Source organism: Schistocerca americana, chromosome 4 (genome assembly GCF_021461395.2).
Source record: "Schistocerca americana isolate TAMUIC-IGC-003095 chromosome 4, iqSchAmer2.1, whole genome shotgun sequence".
NCBI classification, from domain to species: Eukaryota; Metazoa; Arthropoda; class Insecta; order Orthoptera; family Acrididae; genus Schistocerca; species Schistocerca americana.
In genome coordinates, this window is record NC_060122.1 from 278,108,186 (window position 1) to 278,124,149 (window position 15,964).

The 15,964-nt window shown below is 42.5% G+C and overlaps 1 protein-coding gene across 1 annotated transcript in view; it reads right to left on the reverse strand.

Moving 5' to 3' along the window:
* Positions 1–8,123, reverse strand: part of LOC124613405 (carboxypeptidase B-like) — a 118,682-nt gene extending 110,559 nt beyond the window's left edge. The window contains exons 1-2 of the mRNA XM_047142109.1: positions 8,013–8,123; positions 4,752–5,057 (exon numbers count right to left, since the gene is read on the reverse strand). Coding sequence (XP_046998065.1) covers positions 4,752–5,057; positions 8,013–8,123 — 417 coding nt within the window. The remainder of the gene's footprint in view (positions 1–4,751; positions 5,058–8,012) is intronic.
* Positions 8,124–15,964: the final 7,841 nt, after the last annotated feature.

The window sequence follows — 15,964 nt, forward strand, 5'->3', positions numbered from 1 at the left end:
TTCGAACTTTTTCAGTGCTTTCCGGCGCTCGTCGTTTATCACGTCAAAATCGCCCCGTTTTGAATTTTTTGAACCACGCAAAACACTGTGTTTCCCAAGATTATATTCGCCGAGAGCTTTGACAAGCATTCGATGCGATTCTGCAGCAGTTGTCTTCAAATTATAACAGAGAACCAACGCTGTCCGCAAATCCTAGTTCGTAGGCGCAAAACTTGATATATTTAAGGGTTTGAAACAGATACCGATGTACGGAACTTGGGTTACTGTGTGTTGACATTCCTCGTCAGCCGTTACAGGAAGCAGATGGCGCTGCAGACGCGGTCTCAAGGTCCTCCACTGACGGATAGCACCATGAAGAGGAAAATTTCGGTTTCATACTACTGCACCTGGTGTATGTCTGAATCTTAACGCATGTGTATCTAGAAAACCTCGTAATCCCAAGTCATGTCACCAGTGATAGGTTTCTGATCCTGATCCTAAACACACTATGTGATCAAAAGTATCCGGACACCCCCAAAACATACGTTTTTCATATTAGGTGCATTGTACTGCCAGGTACTGCATATCAGGGCCCTCAGTAGCCATTAGACATTGTGAGAAAGCAGAATGGGGCGCTCCGCAAAAGTCACGGACTTCGAACGTGGTCAGGTGATTGGGTGTCACTTGTGTCATACGTCTGAACGCGAGATTTCCACACTCCTAAACATCCCTAGGTCCACTGTTTCCTATGTGACACTGAATTGGAAGCGTGAAGGGACACGTACAACACAAAAGCGTACAGGCCGACCTCGTCTGTTGACTGACAGAGACTGCCGACAGTTGAAGAGGGTCGTAAGGCGTAATAGGCAGACATCTATCCAGACCATCACACAGGAATTCCAAACTGCATCAGCATCCACTGCAAGTACTATGACAGTTTGGCTGGAGCTGAAAAAACTTGGATTTCACGGTCGAGCGGCCGCTCATAAGCCACACATGGCGGTAAATGCCAAACGACGCCTCGCTTGGTGTAAGGAGTGTAACCATTGGACGATTGAACAGTGGAAAAACGTTGTGTGGAGTGACGAGTCACGGTACACAATGTGGCCATCTGGTGGCAGGGTGTGGGTAGGCGATTGCCCGGTGAACGTCATCTGCCAGCGCGTGTAGTGCCAACAGTAAAATTCTGAGGTGGTGGTGTTACGGTGTGGTGGTGATTTTCGTGGAGAGGGCTTGCACGCCTTGTTGTTTTGCTTGGCACTATCACAGCACAGGTCTACATCGATGTTTTAAGCACCTTCCTGCTTCCCGCTGTTGAAGAACAATTCCGGGATGACGACTGCACGTTTCAACACGATCGAACACCTGTTCATAAAGCACGGCCTGTGGTGGAGTGGTTACACGGCAATAACATCCCTGTAATGGACCGGCCTGCACAGAGTCCTGACCTAAATCGTATAGAACACCTTTGGGATCTTTCGGAACTCCGACTACGTGCCAGACCTCACCGACCGACATCGATACCTCTCCTCTGTGCAACACTTCTTGAAAAATGGGTAGCCATTGATTGAAATCTCACTTTGAATGTGAGAGATACGATGCTACTGAAATTTCTCCATGTGATATCAGAGTCAAGTAACTGCAGAAAATAATGGTTCAAATTCGCTTAATTTAGCTTAAAGAATTATTACAAAGCGTGTTATCTGTGCTATACCTAAATATACACTCCTGGAAATTGAAATAAGAACACCGTGAATTCATTGTCCCAGGAAGGGGAAACTTTATTGACACATTCCTGGGGTCAGATACATCACATGATCACACTGACAGAACCACAGGCACATAGACACAGGCAACAGAGCATGCACAATGTCGGCACTAGTACAGTGTATATCCACCTTTCGCAGCAATGCAGGCTGCTATTCTCCCATGGAGACGATCGTAGAGATGCTGGATGTAGTCCTGTGGAACGGCTTGCCATGCCATTTCCACCTGGCGCCTCAGTTGGACCAGCGTTCGTGCTGGACGTGCAGACCGCGTGAGACGACGCTTCATCCAGTCCCAAACATACTCAATGGGGGACAGATCCGGAGATCTTGCTGGCCAGGGTAGTTGACTTACACCTTCTAGAGCACGTTGGGTGGCACGGGATACATGCGGACGTGCATTGTCCTGTTGGAACAGCAAGTTCCCTTGCCGGTCTAGGAATGGTAGAACGATGGGTTCGATGACGGTTTGGATGTACCGTGCACTATTCAGTGTCCCCTCGACGATCACCAGTGGTGTACGGCCAGTGTAGGTGATCGTTCCCCACACCATGATGCCGGGTGTTGGCCCTGTGTGCCTCGGTCGTATGCAGTCCTGATTGTGGCGCTCACCTGCACGGCGCCAAACACGCATACGACCATCATTGGCACCAAGGCAGAAGCGACTCTCATCGCTGAAGACGACACGTCTCCATTCGTCCCTCCATTCACGCCTGTCGCGACACCACTGGAGGCGGGCTGCACGATTTTGGGGCGTGAGCGGAAGACGGCCTAACGGTGTGCGGGACCGTAGCCCAGCTTCATGGAGACGGTTGCGAATGGTCCTCGCCGATACCCCAGGAGCAACAGTGTCCCTAATTTGCTGGGAAGTGGCGGTGCGGTCCCCTACGGCACTGCGTAGGATCCTACGGTCTTGGCGTGCATCCGTGCGTCGCTGCGGTCCGGTCCCAGGTCGACGGGCACGTGCACCTTCCGCCGACCACTGGCGACAACATCGATGTACTGTGGAGACCTCACGCCCCACGTGTTGAGCAATTCGGCGGTACGTCCACCCGGCCTCCCGCATGCCCACTATACGCCCTCGCTCAAAGTCCGTCAACTGCACATACGGTTCACGTCCACGCTGTCGCGGCATGCTACCAGTGTTAAAGACTGCGATGGAGCTCCGTATGCCACGGCAAACTGGCTGACACTGACGGCGGCGGTGCACAAATGCTGCGCAGCTAGCGCCATTCGACGGCCAACACCGCGGTTCCTGGTGTGTCCGCTGTGTCGTGCGTGTGATCATTGCTTGTACAGCCCTCTCGCAGTGTCCGGAGCAAGTATGGTGGGTCTGACACACCGGTGTCAATGTGTTCTTTTTTCCATTTCCAGGAGTGTATGTGAAAAGTTCATCTTAAAGTGTTGTTGAAAGTCATAAAAGATTTAGGACCCCATAGCCCAGGCACCGTGTTTGTTAGTAATTAATCAATTTTCATTAAAGAGTACTATGTTTACTAAACTCATCAGCTAGTAAATGTTGCAGTCTGGTAGTATTTATTACTTTATGCACGAATAACGATACTGATGTTTACAGAGGTGATGAGTTATTGATGCTGGTGGCATGTTCTCGTAAGGTTCCAAAAGTTAAGAGCTTATATTTCATTTCTGAGTTTTAAAAATGTCGTGACCAGAAGAAGTTACTTTCGTCCAGCCACAACTGTGAGTTCTTTGATTGCTCTGGGAGAAGGTTCAACAAACTAGAGCACTTGAAATATTAGTTCTCTTTATTATATAAATGAATAAAAGATTTGATTAACTTTGACACAGTCTGTTTCCACAGGAGTGTTTGATAATTACAACTGACATTGACTAGTAAAGCATCACTTCAAGCACTTAATAACAAACTGTTCTCCTGAGATAAAAAATGCAACATTTACGAAGTACATGTCATCAGAAACTTTGACTGTAACTGTTCTACTCGATGACATCGACTGCTAAGGTTGGGGTCTCGAACTGGAGCGGAGTTCTTGTTGGTTGGACACTATGCTGACCTCAACGTGAGGGCGCTGCCATGCTGAGAGGGGTGAGGTATGGCCTTCAGCAGCGCCTCCCATACGTCCTTGCAGACTCCAGCGAGCCATCGCTAATAAAATCTGGGATATCGATTCGCGTTGCCGACTTTGGCGTGGCACCTTGATCTCTGGAAGTTGTCACAAGAAAGTTATTAACAATTTCTTTGAATTATTTGTCCGATTTTGACTGGCGTTTGTTTTCGTTTATTTGGTCACATACTGTTATTCTTACACGAGGAATTTAGATTCGAATTCTGTTTATTGGTTCGGTCTCTCTTTTTAGTACAATGTTTTGTCAGGAAACGAAGTCCGATACCTTTGATCCTTCAGAAATACCATCACGATTAATCAGTTCTCTTTATTGGTTCGCCCTCTCTTTTTAATATAATGTTTTGTCAGGAAACGAAGTCCGATACGTTTGATCCTTCAGAAACACCATCACGATTAATCAGTTCTGTTTATTGGTTCGCTCTCTCTTTTTAACACAATGTTTTGTCGGGAAACGAAGTCCGATACCTTTGATCCTTCAGAAACACCAATACTATCAATCAATCCTGTAAAAGGAGTAACACTAATTTTCCGTATAGTACAGTAGTAGAGCGTGTTATGTGTTCCTTTACCGCGATGGAGCAGTGTTGTGCGTGGATGCTGGTTTACTTTTCCTCCATTACAAAGGGAGCTGTACGTCGATGATCCCTGTCGTCAAAAGCGTACTGAGAAAGAGGTTTTAGATCAAAAAATGAAGGTGGTAAAAACATTTATCTGATCATTTTATGATAAGTGTCTGCTCAGATGGAAGACAGCTTATAATGGCCTTGAGGTTGACAAGATGAGTAACTCAACAAGTAAATAATTAAATAGAGCCACTCCAGCTGAGTGCTTTTATTGGATTGTAGAATCTAGATAAGTAACAGTCTTACGGTAGATTCTGAGATATCCAAGTATTCATTACCTTTGTGAGAGAGTACTCGTAGCCATCAGGGTTGAGCACAGGGATGATGTGCCAGTCGACGCTGGCTGTAAGCGAACTCGCCGTTGCGTTCTCGACCAGCTGGTTGATGACGTAGAGGGCGGCAGCTGGCGCGATCCATTCCCTGGCGTGGATGCCCGCGTCGATCAGGATGACCGGCCTGGTGCCGCCCCCTCCAGAGGATATCTGGATGATATCTATAGGGCGTCCCTCGGATGTGTTTCCGATGCTCTGCACAGTCACTGTACGTGGGTAGCTTGATTCCAACTGCGACAAGTACTTCCGAATCTGTAAAACCGAAGTGAGAATGTTACGCATTTCATACGTAGTCGCTTTAGGGACATCCGGGGAATCCCATACTGGTGTCTCCTGTGGAGTACAGATGGCAAAGTACAGATGCTGTGCCGTTGCCTCCCTATGACCTGTTACGACTTATAAAGTGCATATCTGTAGCGTACAGTGCTTCTATAGTGTATTGTCGTGAGATTATGGATGATTATTTACTCAATGATAGGAAGATGGTGAAACATGGTGCCATCACACAGAGCACCACAAGGTTGTTAGACTATCCCTTTCAAGTAGTACTAAGAGGTCAAACACGATAAGGACACTGGACGGGCGGATTACCATCAACAGTGTCACGTGCTCGCACTATGACTCGCCGAATAGAGGTTCAATATTTAACCTAGAACATTGATACAGAGCAGGTTGTAGGGAGATTCCCTAGTCTTGTCTGTCTGCTTAGCTGAGTGGTTACGTGCTTGCCTACCTTGCAGCGGGCCCGAGTTCGATTCGCAGCCTGGTTGGAGTTTTTCTCCGCTCGTGGACTGGGTGTTGTGTTGTCCTCATCATCATTTCATCCTCATCACCGGCACGCGAGTTGCCCAATGTGGGTTTGACTGTAATAAAACTCACACTCGGCGGGCGAACTTCCCCGGATGGGCCTCCCGGTCGGCAATGCCATACGATCATTTCATTTTTTCCCTACTCTTCTTCACTAAATACATTGGAACATGTAAGGATGAAGCAGATGGTCTTCTAAGTGAAGGTGATGGTTGTGTGATTTAATCTCCGCTCCTAGCTGGTTTCTACGAGTAGTTTTGGTGTACTGTGGGCTTTCTTTTTGATGGTTAATAGGTGAAGTTTTTAATGGGGTTTTAGTCCATGATGTTTTAATGTTCCAGTTGCGTGGATTAGAAAGTTGTGTATTGTCAGTCAAAGGTCTGTAGCGTGATTTTTCCTACAATTATCGCCTGGGATTTTGCAAGAGTGATGGAAGGGTACCACTCTTTGCACCTAGGAGTAAAGCTGTTGAGATGCAGTTTGTAGCATTGTTGGTATGAATACAAAAGGTCCGAAGCAGCAACCTAATAAATCATTGGTAGGTGACATTAGAAAACTTGCAGAATCAACATGGATGCATATGTATGTATGCAATGCACTGTGACAATACGCGTCAAATCGCTAACTATGATAAAAATCTTTTTATTACTGTTAGTATTATAATATTTTCATTCGAGTACTCTGCATATCTGTCGTATTACAGTAAAGAGAAATAATCTATTTTCCAATTCTTCGCCAGGATTTGAATCAGTATATTTAGCGAGCGGTCATACGTGAAGTACTTCTGGTAAGGAGTTGCAGTAGACACGATAAAAGTTTAAATCAAACATACTCTAAATGAGGATCAGATTTCATTGTATCTGACATCTGACTTTATTCTTTTCCAGCTATTGTTACATCGACGGATAAAAACTTAGAGACAGGGAATTGACTTTTACATGCGCGTCACGCTCTTCCATATCGAATCGGAGTCGCGTTCTAGACGCCGGAATGTCGCTGAGTCACAGTCACATACTCCAGAGTAGGAATACGAAATGTGTTCAGTTAGATGCGTCTAAGGAGCACCTCTCTATTGATGTCAGAATGCTAGAGAGTATAGTTAGAATTCAGGTTAGAGGGAGAGGCTCGGGTCTAATGCACAGATTTCGGGTAGAAATAAGGAAGATTAGAGTTTAACGTCCCGTCGACATCGAGGTGATTACTGACGCAGCACAAGCTACAGTCAAGGGAGAGTGAGGAAGGGACTCGGTAGTGTCCTTTCAAAGGAACCATCCCAGCATTTTGGTTAAGTGATTTAAAGAAATCACGGAAAACCTAATTCAGGCTGGCCGAACGGGGATTTGAACTGTCGTCAACCAGAATGTGACCCCAGTGTGCTAAACACTGTGCTACCTCACTTGGCAGATTTGGATAGAGACTGAACCAGTATGAATAGCGAGCGGCGACTGGGTCGACCAGGTACGTGCATCGCAACTGACAACGAATGGCATACAGCACGTGTGTGTGAGGACGATCCTGGCAATTTCGCTTAGTTCGTAACTATCTCGACATCTCATGGGAAACACACGCATTACCGTTCAAGAGAAATTCAGCGAGTAATTCATCCCAGCTTCCAAATAGGCAAAGAATAACTGGCATTGCTGTTATATCTGACGCACCTCACGCAACAACATGATACTGGAATGAAGACCTATCTTATGAGTATTCTATGACACTTGAGAAGAAGCAATCATCCTTAGTATCAAAAAAATGCACCAGAAATTACTGATTATTGATTATAGTCTCGAAGTGGAATTGTTGGAAATTATCCCATCTTCCCACAGTAGACATAATGTTTCTGTATGATAATAACCACCACATTCAACCAAGATCCCACATCAGCTATTATGGCGTTTCTAATGAGAGTTATTCGACTGACAACCAGTTTCAGTATATTCAGTGTCATTATCAATGTCACGTACACATAAACCTGTTTTACTCTCTAACATGACGTGGCAACGTAAACTACGTGGAAGTATCTCCACACAGGAATCGGTGCCTTGCTGTGACGATGAACTGAAGATTGGAAACCATTGTAACTATGCTCAGGTGTTAGCCATACTACAACGATGCTGAAAATAATCATCTCAAACTCCTCGCTCTGTGAAATCTCGTAATATTTATTTGTGATTCACCCTTACAAAACCAGAAACAATGTAGTTTCGGTAAGAGGCACGTACGATCCCGTAGCAGTTCCAAGAAAACTATTCCACCAATTACAAAAGAAATATCAAAGGGTTTTCCCAGTTGTGCTTAGGTAGTTATTTCCAGTTTGTTCGTTACTATAATACATTTTGTAGTTTCATCGTTTGGCTGTCGTAGGGGTCCATCCAATGTATTCTTAACTTTGGCGATACTCACATCATCGTAGCGTTGGTACTTGGTGAATGACACGCGAGTCTCGTCCCTGCTGTTTATGGGTTCCACCAGCGTCTGATTTTGCTCCTTCTCCAAGACCCTGGAAATCGGCATGGATATTATTTGCACGGCATATAAACGATTCTGTTTATAATATAATGCATCTTTATCTTAATACAAATATTATTAACACACGAAAATTACAACAAAAGACATTATCATATTTTTGTTTTAGCTTTCCTTTCTGCTCATATTACTGTCGTTTTCTCAGAATGGGCTCTTTTCCGCTCGTCAGACAAACCTATTCCGGCCTCCTTGGGCTTTTATGCCAGGTCAATTTACCGGGCGTGAATTTTTTGCCTAAAAATCTGTCTGTCTCGTATTGTACGTTTTTCCTGCTTGCTTCAGAACTTATTTTACTGTATCGATCCATTTCATTGTATCCATTAAGCATTACTGCATCTTTTGTAGACTTTCATAGCGTTTATAGGTAATGTGGTTGGATACATTCTTTTAATATGTCAATAGAATTTTAAGATACGTTTTTCCGTATCTTACTATATGTAACTACACTTCGCAATTTATCTATTTGCTCTTATACTGTATATTCCCACTTCGCAGCTAACATTTTCCAGTTTCCTTTTCGTTATCTCTTTTGGATTTCTTCAGTGTTTCTCTTTATGTTTAAAATGAGTCTTTTGGTCCCATACTCTCATTTGATGACTATGTTGTAGTGGATGAATTTTGTAAATTTTGAAATACATCTTTGTTAGAGATGTATTTTCTAAGTCTGAAGGCTGTTTCCATTATGTGGCAAAGAATTTGGTAACCAATCTTTTACAGGTCAATCTCCTGTACGCTTTCACCTATACAGGGTGTTACAAAAAGGTACGACCAAACTTTCAGGAAACATTCCTCACACACAAATAAAGAAAAGATGTTATGTGGGCATGTGTCCGGAAACGCTTAATTTCCATGTTAGAGCTCATTTTAGTTTCGTCAGTATGTACTCCAAAGTGATCAAATTGTAAATTTTCACAAACATGTGTGGGCTGACGAGAATCCGCACCCAATTGTGCAATCACGTCACCAACACAGATTTTCTGTGAACGTTTGGGCAGGCATTGTTGGTGATGTCTTGATTGGGCCCCATGTTCTTGCACCTACGCTCAATGGAGCACATTATCATGATTTCATACGGGATACTCTAACTGTGCTGCTAGAACATGTGCCTTTACAAGTACGACACAACATGTGGTTCATGCGCGATGGAGCTCCTGCACGTTTCAGTCGAAGTGCTCGTACGCTTCTCAACAACAGATTCGGTGACCGATGGATTGGTAGAGGCGGACCAATTCCATGGCCTCCACGCTCTCCTGACCTCAACCCTCTTGACTTTCATTTATGGGGGCATTTGAAAGCTCTGGTCTACGCAACCCGGGTACCAAATGTAGAGACTCTTCGTGCTCGTATTGTGGACGGCTGTGATACAATACACCATTCTCCAGGGCTGCATCAGCGCATCAGGAATTCCATGCGACGGAGGGTGGATGCATGTATCCTCGCTAACGGAGGACATTTTGAACATTTCCTGTAACAAAGTGAAGTCACGCTGGTACGTTCTGTTGCTGTGTGTTTCCATTCCATGATTGTGATTTGAAGAGAAGTAATAAAATGAGCTCTGACATGGAAAGTAAGCGTTTCCGGACATATGTCCACATAACATATTTTCTTTCTTTGTGTGTGAGGAATGTTTCCTGAACGTTTGGCCGTCCCTTTTTGTAACACCCTGTATATTTGAACTGAGAAAAGTCTCACGATTTTCCCTTACTTAATTTTTAGAATTTTGTTGTCTTAAATGACATTTGGAGACCTACAGTTTCTACTGTTTCTTTGAAGATTTTTTTTAGCTGTTTTATTGTTCTAACATAGTCACTTGGTCGTCCGCAAAAGCTACGTAGTCTACCGTAATGTTGGTTCTTCCTGATTTGGTTGGTTCGTCAAATTTAAGCTCCGATTTTAGTTTTCGGAACTTTTTGATCACTTTTTCTGAGACGTAGTTTGGAAGTAATGGAGAGAGTCCATCATCTTGTCAAATCTTCCAAAATCTCTCCCCGAATTCTACCTTAGATTCTGTACCGTTTAGTATGTCACTAATATGTGCAGTGTTCTTGAGATCGAATCTTTCAGAATACGGTAAAGAATTTTACAACCAACACAGTTCTAAGATCTTTTTAGAAGTCATCTTATTATGAATTTTTTAATGCCTGGCAATTAGTTTCAGAATTAAAATTCGTTCTGAAAAGAACGGCCTGAAAAGGAAAACTAAACTCCATACAAACAGGCCTCGGAAGACCCAACGGGACCGACCGACCGTCGTGTCATCAACTGCCGACAGGCGTCATTGGATATGGATCAGAGTGGCATGTGGTCAGCACATCGCTCTCCCGGCCGTTGTCAGTTTTGGTGTCCGGAGCCGCTACTTCTCGATCAAGAAGCTCCTCAACCGGCCTCACAAGGGCTGAGAGTGCCCTGCTTGCCAACAGCGCTCCACAGAGCAGGACAGTGACACAGTCAACTGCTAGCCAAGACCGACAGCGCTTAATTGCGGTGATCTGACGGGAACTGGTGACACCACTGCAGCCAGCCCATTGGCTTCAGGTCTGATATTCGACAATTTTGCACCTCTTTTGGTATAATGCAAAACAATTGTCCTTTACTGCTGGTTGTTGGTTTTTCGTTTTCTGACACTTTTCGCATCTTTCTAATATTTTCCTAGCCCTCTTTACCATATTGTTAAAATGCAAGTTTCTTTCAACTTTTACGCACACTTGAACGTTTGTAGTCCTGTCTTCCTCAGTTGCGTGTAATATTACGGTATATTGATAATTTTTACTTATGGGCCGTCTGACAGCAACTGATTAAAACATAATTTTAGTGCCATATGCATTTCGCCTTTATTTTCTGCAAGGCATCATCAGTGGCCTGGAATATGTACATATGTTCGCTATTTAATTTACATTTTGGTCACTGTACCTATAGGTTATAAACAGTTTTGCAGGTTGGTATTTCCTATTAAGTAGTTATGTTTCGAACTGTACTTGCAGGGCTGGCCGCTGTGGCCGAGCGGTTCTAGGCGCGTCAGTCTGGAACCGCGCGCCCGCTACGGTCGCAGGTTCGAATCCTGCCTCGGGCATGGATGTGTGTGATGTCCTTAGGTTGGTTAGGTTTAAGTAGTGCTAAGTTCTAGGGGACTGATGACCTCAGATGTTAAGTCCCCTAGTGCTCAGAGCCATTTGAACCATTTTTTTGTACTTGCAGGTTTCGTATACGATTTCCTACATATTACGCTCCTGTTGCATATTTGGTGTTCTTCTTCTTATGAATGCCAATTTGCGGTTTTTTCCACATTCCACAGCACACCACATTTGTGTGTGTGTGCGTGTGTTGGTGAATGTCAAAGTTCTGATGCAGTACACATAGGCATGACATGCACGAATTTTAAAACACGATACAAAGAACATATCATATGTTGGAAGTACGAAACAAACCATTCCACATTTGCAGAACATTTAAAACATAATAACCACCATCCTACAAACAAGGAAAAAGTAATGAAAATAATGAGAATAAACAATCATGACAAACATCTTACACAAACGCAAGAAAACGTCCACATTCAGAAATCCATAGCTGTAAACAAAACATGTGATAAATGAACAAACACACATCAGCACGGGCACCCTACTACACTTAATAAAGGATATGATAAGATAAAACAAACAAAACACACACTCACACAAATGCAGCCCAAAAAGAGAATAAAAAATAATATATATACTACACCAAAAAATACACACACACAGCACAAAAATTATATCGCACCAAAACACACACACACACACACACACACACACACACACACACACACACACACACACTCTTATGCATACTCGAACAGATCACAGATGCTTCAATACTTACACTCGAAATGTGGCAATAACATTCGATCTTTGTCAAAAACATTTGACAGTCGGCAACAGAAATGCATCGAAACAAGTGTTCGGTTCATAGCGCTGTGTAATGTGGGAAAAAAAACGAAAATCGGCATTCATAAGAAGAAGAACAACACCAAATATGCAACAGGAGCGTAATATGTAGGAAATCGTCCAGGAAACCAAAACAGTTCAAAACATTACTACTTAATAGGAAATAGCAACCACCAGAACTGTGTATAACCTATAGGTACAGTGACCAAAATGTAAATTAAATAGCAAACATATGTACATATTCCAGGCCACTGATGATGCCTTGCAGAAAATAAAAGCGAAACGCGTATGGCACTAAAATCGTGTTACATTTAGTTGCTGTCAGACGGTCCACAAATAAAAATTATCAATATACCGTAATTTTACGCATATATTACGAACTCCTCTATGATATGTTCACGTGAATATAACTTCCAGTCTTCCCATACCAAATTAGTTCTGCAGTCCCTTTTTCCACCAAATGGTGTTTCCTAATTTTGGGCTTCTGGTTGTCTTCTCACGTTTGCTCTACCATAGCCAAAATCAGATCTTTTTCTTGTTCCTTTTTGATATTTCTCAAGATTTTGCGACACTCTCTTTTGTGCTTTATCTCTGTCATGTAAAAAACAATGTATTTCTCTGTAATCTGATTCACTCTGCTCCCTTTGTTCCATTCCTAATGGAAATTGTGACAATGTTTCTGCCGCCACACTTTCCTTGCCAGGACGTAATGTATATCAAACTGGAATTCCTGAAGAGCAATGGCCCATCTGGTGAGTCTATCATGTGTCAGCCTGCAATTCTTAATAAAATACAGTGACTTGTGGTCTTATATGTTTCCCCATCAAATAGCATTGGAACTTTTTCAAGCCCTACACAACTGCTAATGCCCCTGTTTCAGTGACTGTATAGTTATGTTCAGACTTTGTTAACATTCTCCTAGCAACACTAATTGATCTCTGTTCTGCACCATTCTCAGTCCGAATTACTTGGAATAGATGTGCTCCAATTCCAAAATCGGAACTGTTAGCAGATACACACAACTCCTTGTCTAGCCTTGGTGAAACAGTATTCCATCTTCACAGAGAGCCCGCTCAATATTATCAAGTTCCTTCTGCCATTGTTCTGTCCATGACCAAGTCCAGACTAGATAACTTACTAGCTGTTCTGCAACATTTCCTCTAAAGTTCTTAGATCTTAGATTCCGTTATCTTACTGGGTTATCCTAGCGTCCAATGTGACTTAAACTGAGCCATCTTTTTTTGGTAACTGAAACTAGGGGGCTACAGTAACGATTGGTTAATGTCTCTCTAATCTGTAAAGACAACGTCCTCTGTATTTCTCTATCAATGGCCTAGTTTTTTTACACATATATTACATGTGCTCTCACCTTAAAGGGTTGATGTGGTTTGACCTTAAATTTATAAGATTCCCCCTTCATTAACACTGGTCTATCAGAAAATACTTCTTTTCATTTTAACAACACATTATCTAGGTCTCTTTTCCCATCTCTATCAATAACATCAATATTCTTTACTTTATACTTTATTTCATTTACTGTCCCTGAACCAACTTCACTCTGAGTCTGATTTTCTTTTCCCTGTGGAATACATTCCTCTCTATCTAATTTGTTTGTGGCACAACTTGACCAGAAGAAGGGATCGGTTGGTAGGACATGTTCTGAGGCATCAAGGGATCACCAATTTAGTATTGGAGGGCAGCGTGGAGGGTAAAAATCGTAGAGGGAGACCAAGAGATGAATACACTAAGCAGATTCAGAAGGATGTAGGTTGCAGTAGGTACTGGGAGATGAAAAAGCTTGCACAGGATAGAGTAGCATGGAGAGCTGCATCAAACCAGTCTCAGGACTAAAGACCACAACAACAACAACAACAACAACTATCTAATTGCCACTCAACACATCCACACATTATTTTTAGGTAGTACTTATCCTGCACTTTCCCTGTGGGATATATTGGTTTGGAGAGAGAGATATTAAGTAATTACCAGTAAGCCGCATCACAACTTGTCTGCCCAGAAATGCGTGTAGGTATAGATAAATGGTAATCTCGTAGTTTTGGTGAGCAGCCTGGTAATTTACCTTTTCTCTCCAGTGATGTACAACAATGCCTACGTGGCTGCGGCACCTGTTCTCTCTTCGTAAATAACTTTTGTCTCCGAATGTGGTCATTTAAAAATGCAAGCTCTTGTCGCATCGGGAGAAGGAAATCAAGAAGTAACTCAGTAGTAGAATGAAAACTTGTTACTTCTGCATATTAGAACTTTTACTCAACAAAATAATGAGACTCAATTACATGTGTCTTTTTCACACCAACTCAGAAGGCTGACAGACACCGAGATCAGTTAAGAAAAGAAAAAAAAAAGAAAGAGGTACATAAATTTTCAATTTTCTGTCTGCACAGATGGCGCGATTATTTATTTATTTGTATAGGTCATTTAAAGAACCTACACAGGGGCTAACTATGTTACCAAATTAAACTTCTCTCTGAGTACCGTTTACCGTTGAGGTCGTACTACCCTTTCCTAAATCCATAACTGCTGTGTGGTCCAGCAACAAATCTGTCTCAATTATCAGTCCAATACCAAATTTGGGACCACCATAGCACCAACCACCAATAAAATTCCTTGAATATTTACAAGTATAACGGTTGATTCTTTATTTTCTGATTTTTTGCGCCTACTGCACTCCTTTAATGGCAACACTGGTACCTCATTTTATCTCTAATTTTGTCATAGCTATTTGGTCAGAGCTTATTTGATCTGCTACAGTACATAACTCGCTACCTGTATTAACAATATTAATTACTTTAATTCCATCAATTTCCACATCTACAACCGGTTGGCATTCCTCTTTATTGTCTATTTCATGTCTATTTCATTATCTTCGAAAAGAACTTCTGTAATATTCCCAAGACTTTCCCTGTCAACCTCTTCATAGTCGATGGTACATCAGTTAGTTGAGGTTGTGTTTGGACCTCACACAAACTCCTTTCTAGTCTTCCCTTTCTTGGTCTCCCCTTTTGTAGTTTCTTCCAATCCTGTCATCATTACGGCTCTCATTTTGTTCTTGACATCGCCTGTTATTGTGATTATTATTACCTTTTGGTTCCAGCCTCCTCTACCACGTTTGTTGATGCCACTGCCATGCCTGTCGTCGCCTCTCCCATTTTGATTTCTGTTATGTTCCTTTTGCTCATTGTGGTTTCTATTTTGTTCCCTCCAATCACCACTTTCTCTCAATCTCCAAATTACTCCTCTCCAGCCATTACTGGATATTTCCTACTTTCAAATTGCATCCAGCTAGTCTAAAACTTGTAAAATATCTTCTGTTTTCTTTCTAAATATCCCTACAAATTTTTCCTGAATATTCACTCGTAGCTTGACCAATGCTACACCAATAAGGTCTTCATGACTAAGTGCGTTATCTAAATTCAAATTCTTCTCGCAGAAACTCTGAAAATAATCTTTATAGCTATCACACCCAAGGTCTAAGAAATTTGCCCCCTGGAAGGTGGTATTTCTAACACTGCATTCAATACTGTTATCCCAGTACTAGTCTAAGATTTTTTTAATAAATTCGTCATACGTCTGATATGATTCCCCAGCTCTTGTTCCCCATGACAGAGCATATCCTTCCTGTAACACATCCTATTTTCTTCCTCTCGTCCCATTTTCTTGCAATAGCCCTTGAAACTGTTTCACAAAAGCTTTAGGATTGAGTTTCCCTTTTTCCGAAAAATTATGTAAAGTACAAACTTTTAAATAGTGGTCTTCACTTGTATTTTTTTGCACTGTGATTTACTGTACAGTAATAATGTTTTTCAATTTTGAATCTAATTTCTTTCAACTCTTTCAGTAAAGATATCGTGCCTGTGTTAGTAAAATCATTGACCTCTTTCTGAATAC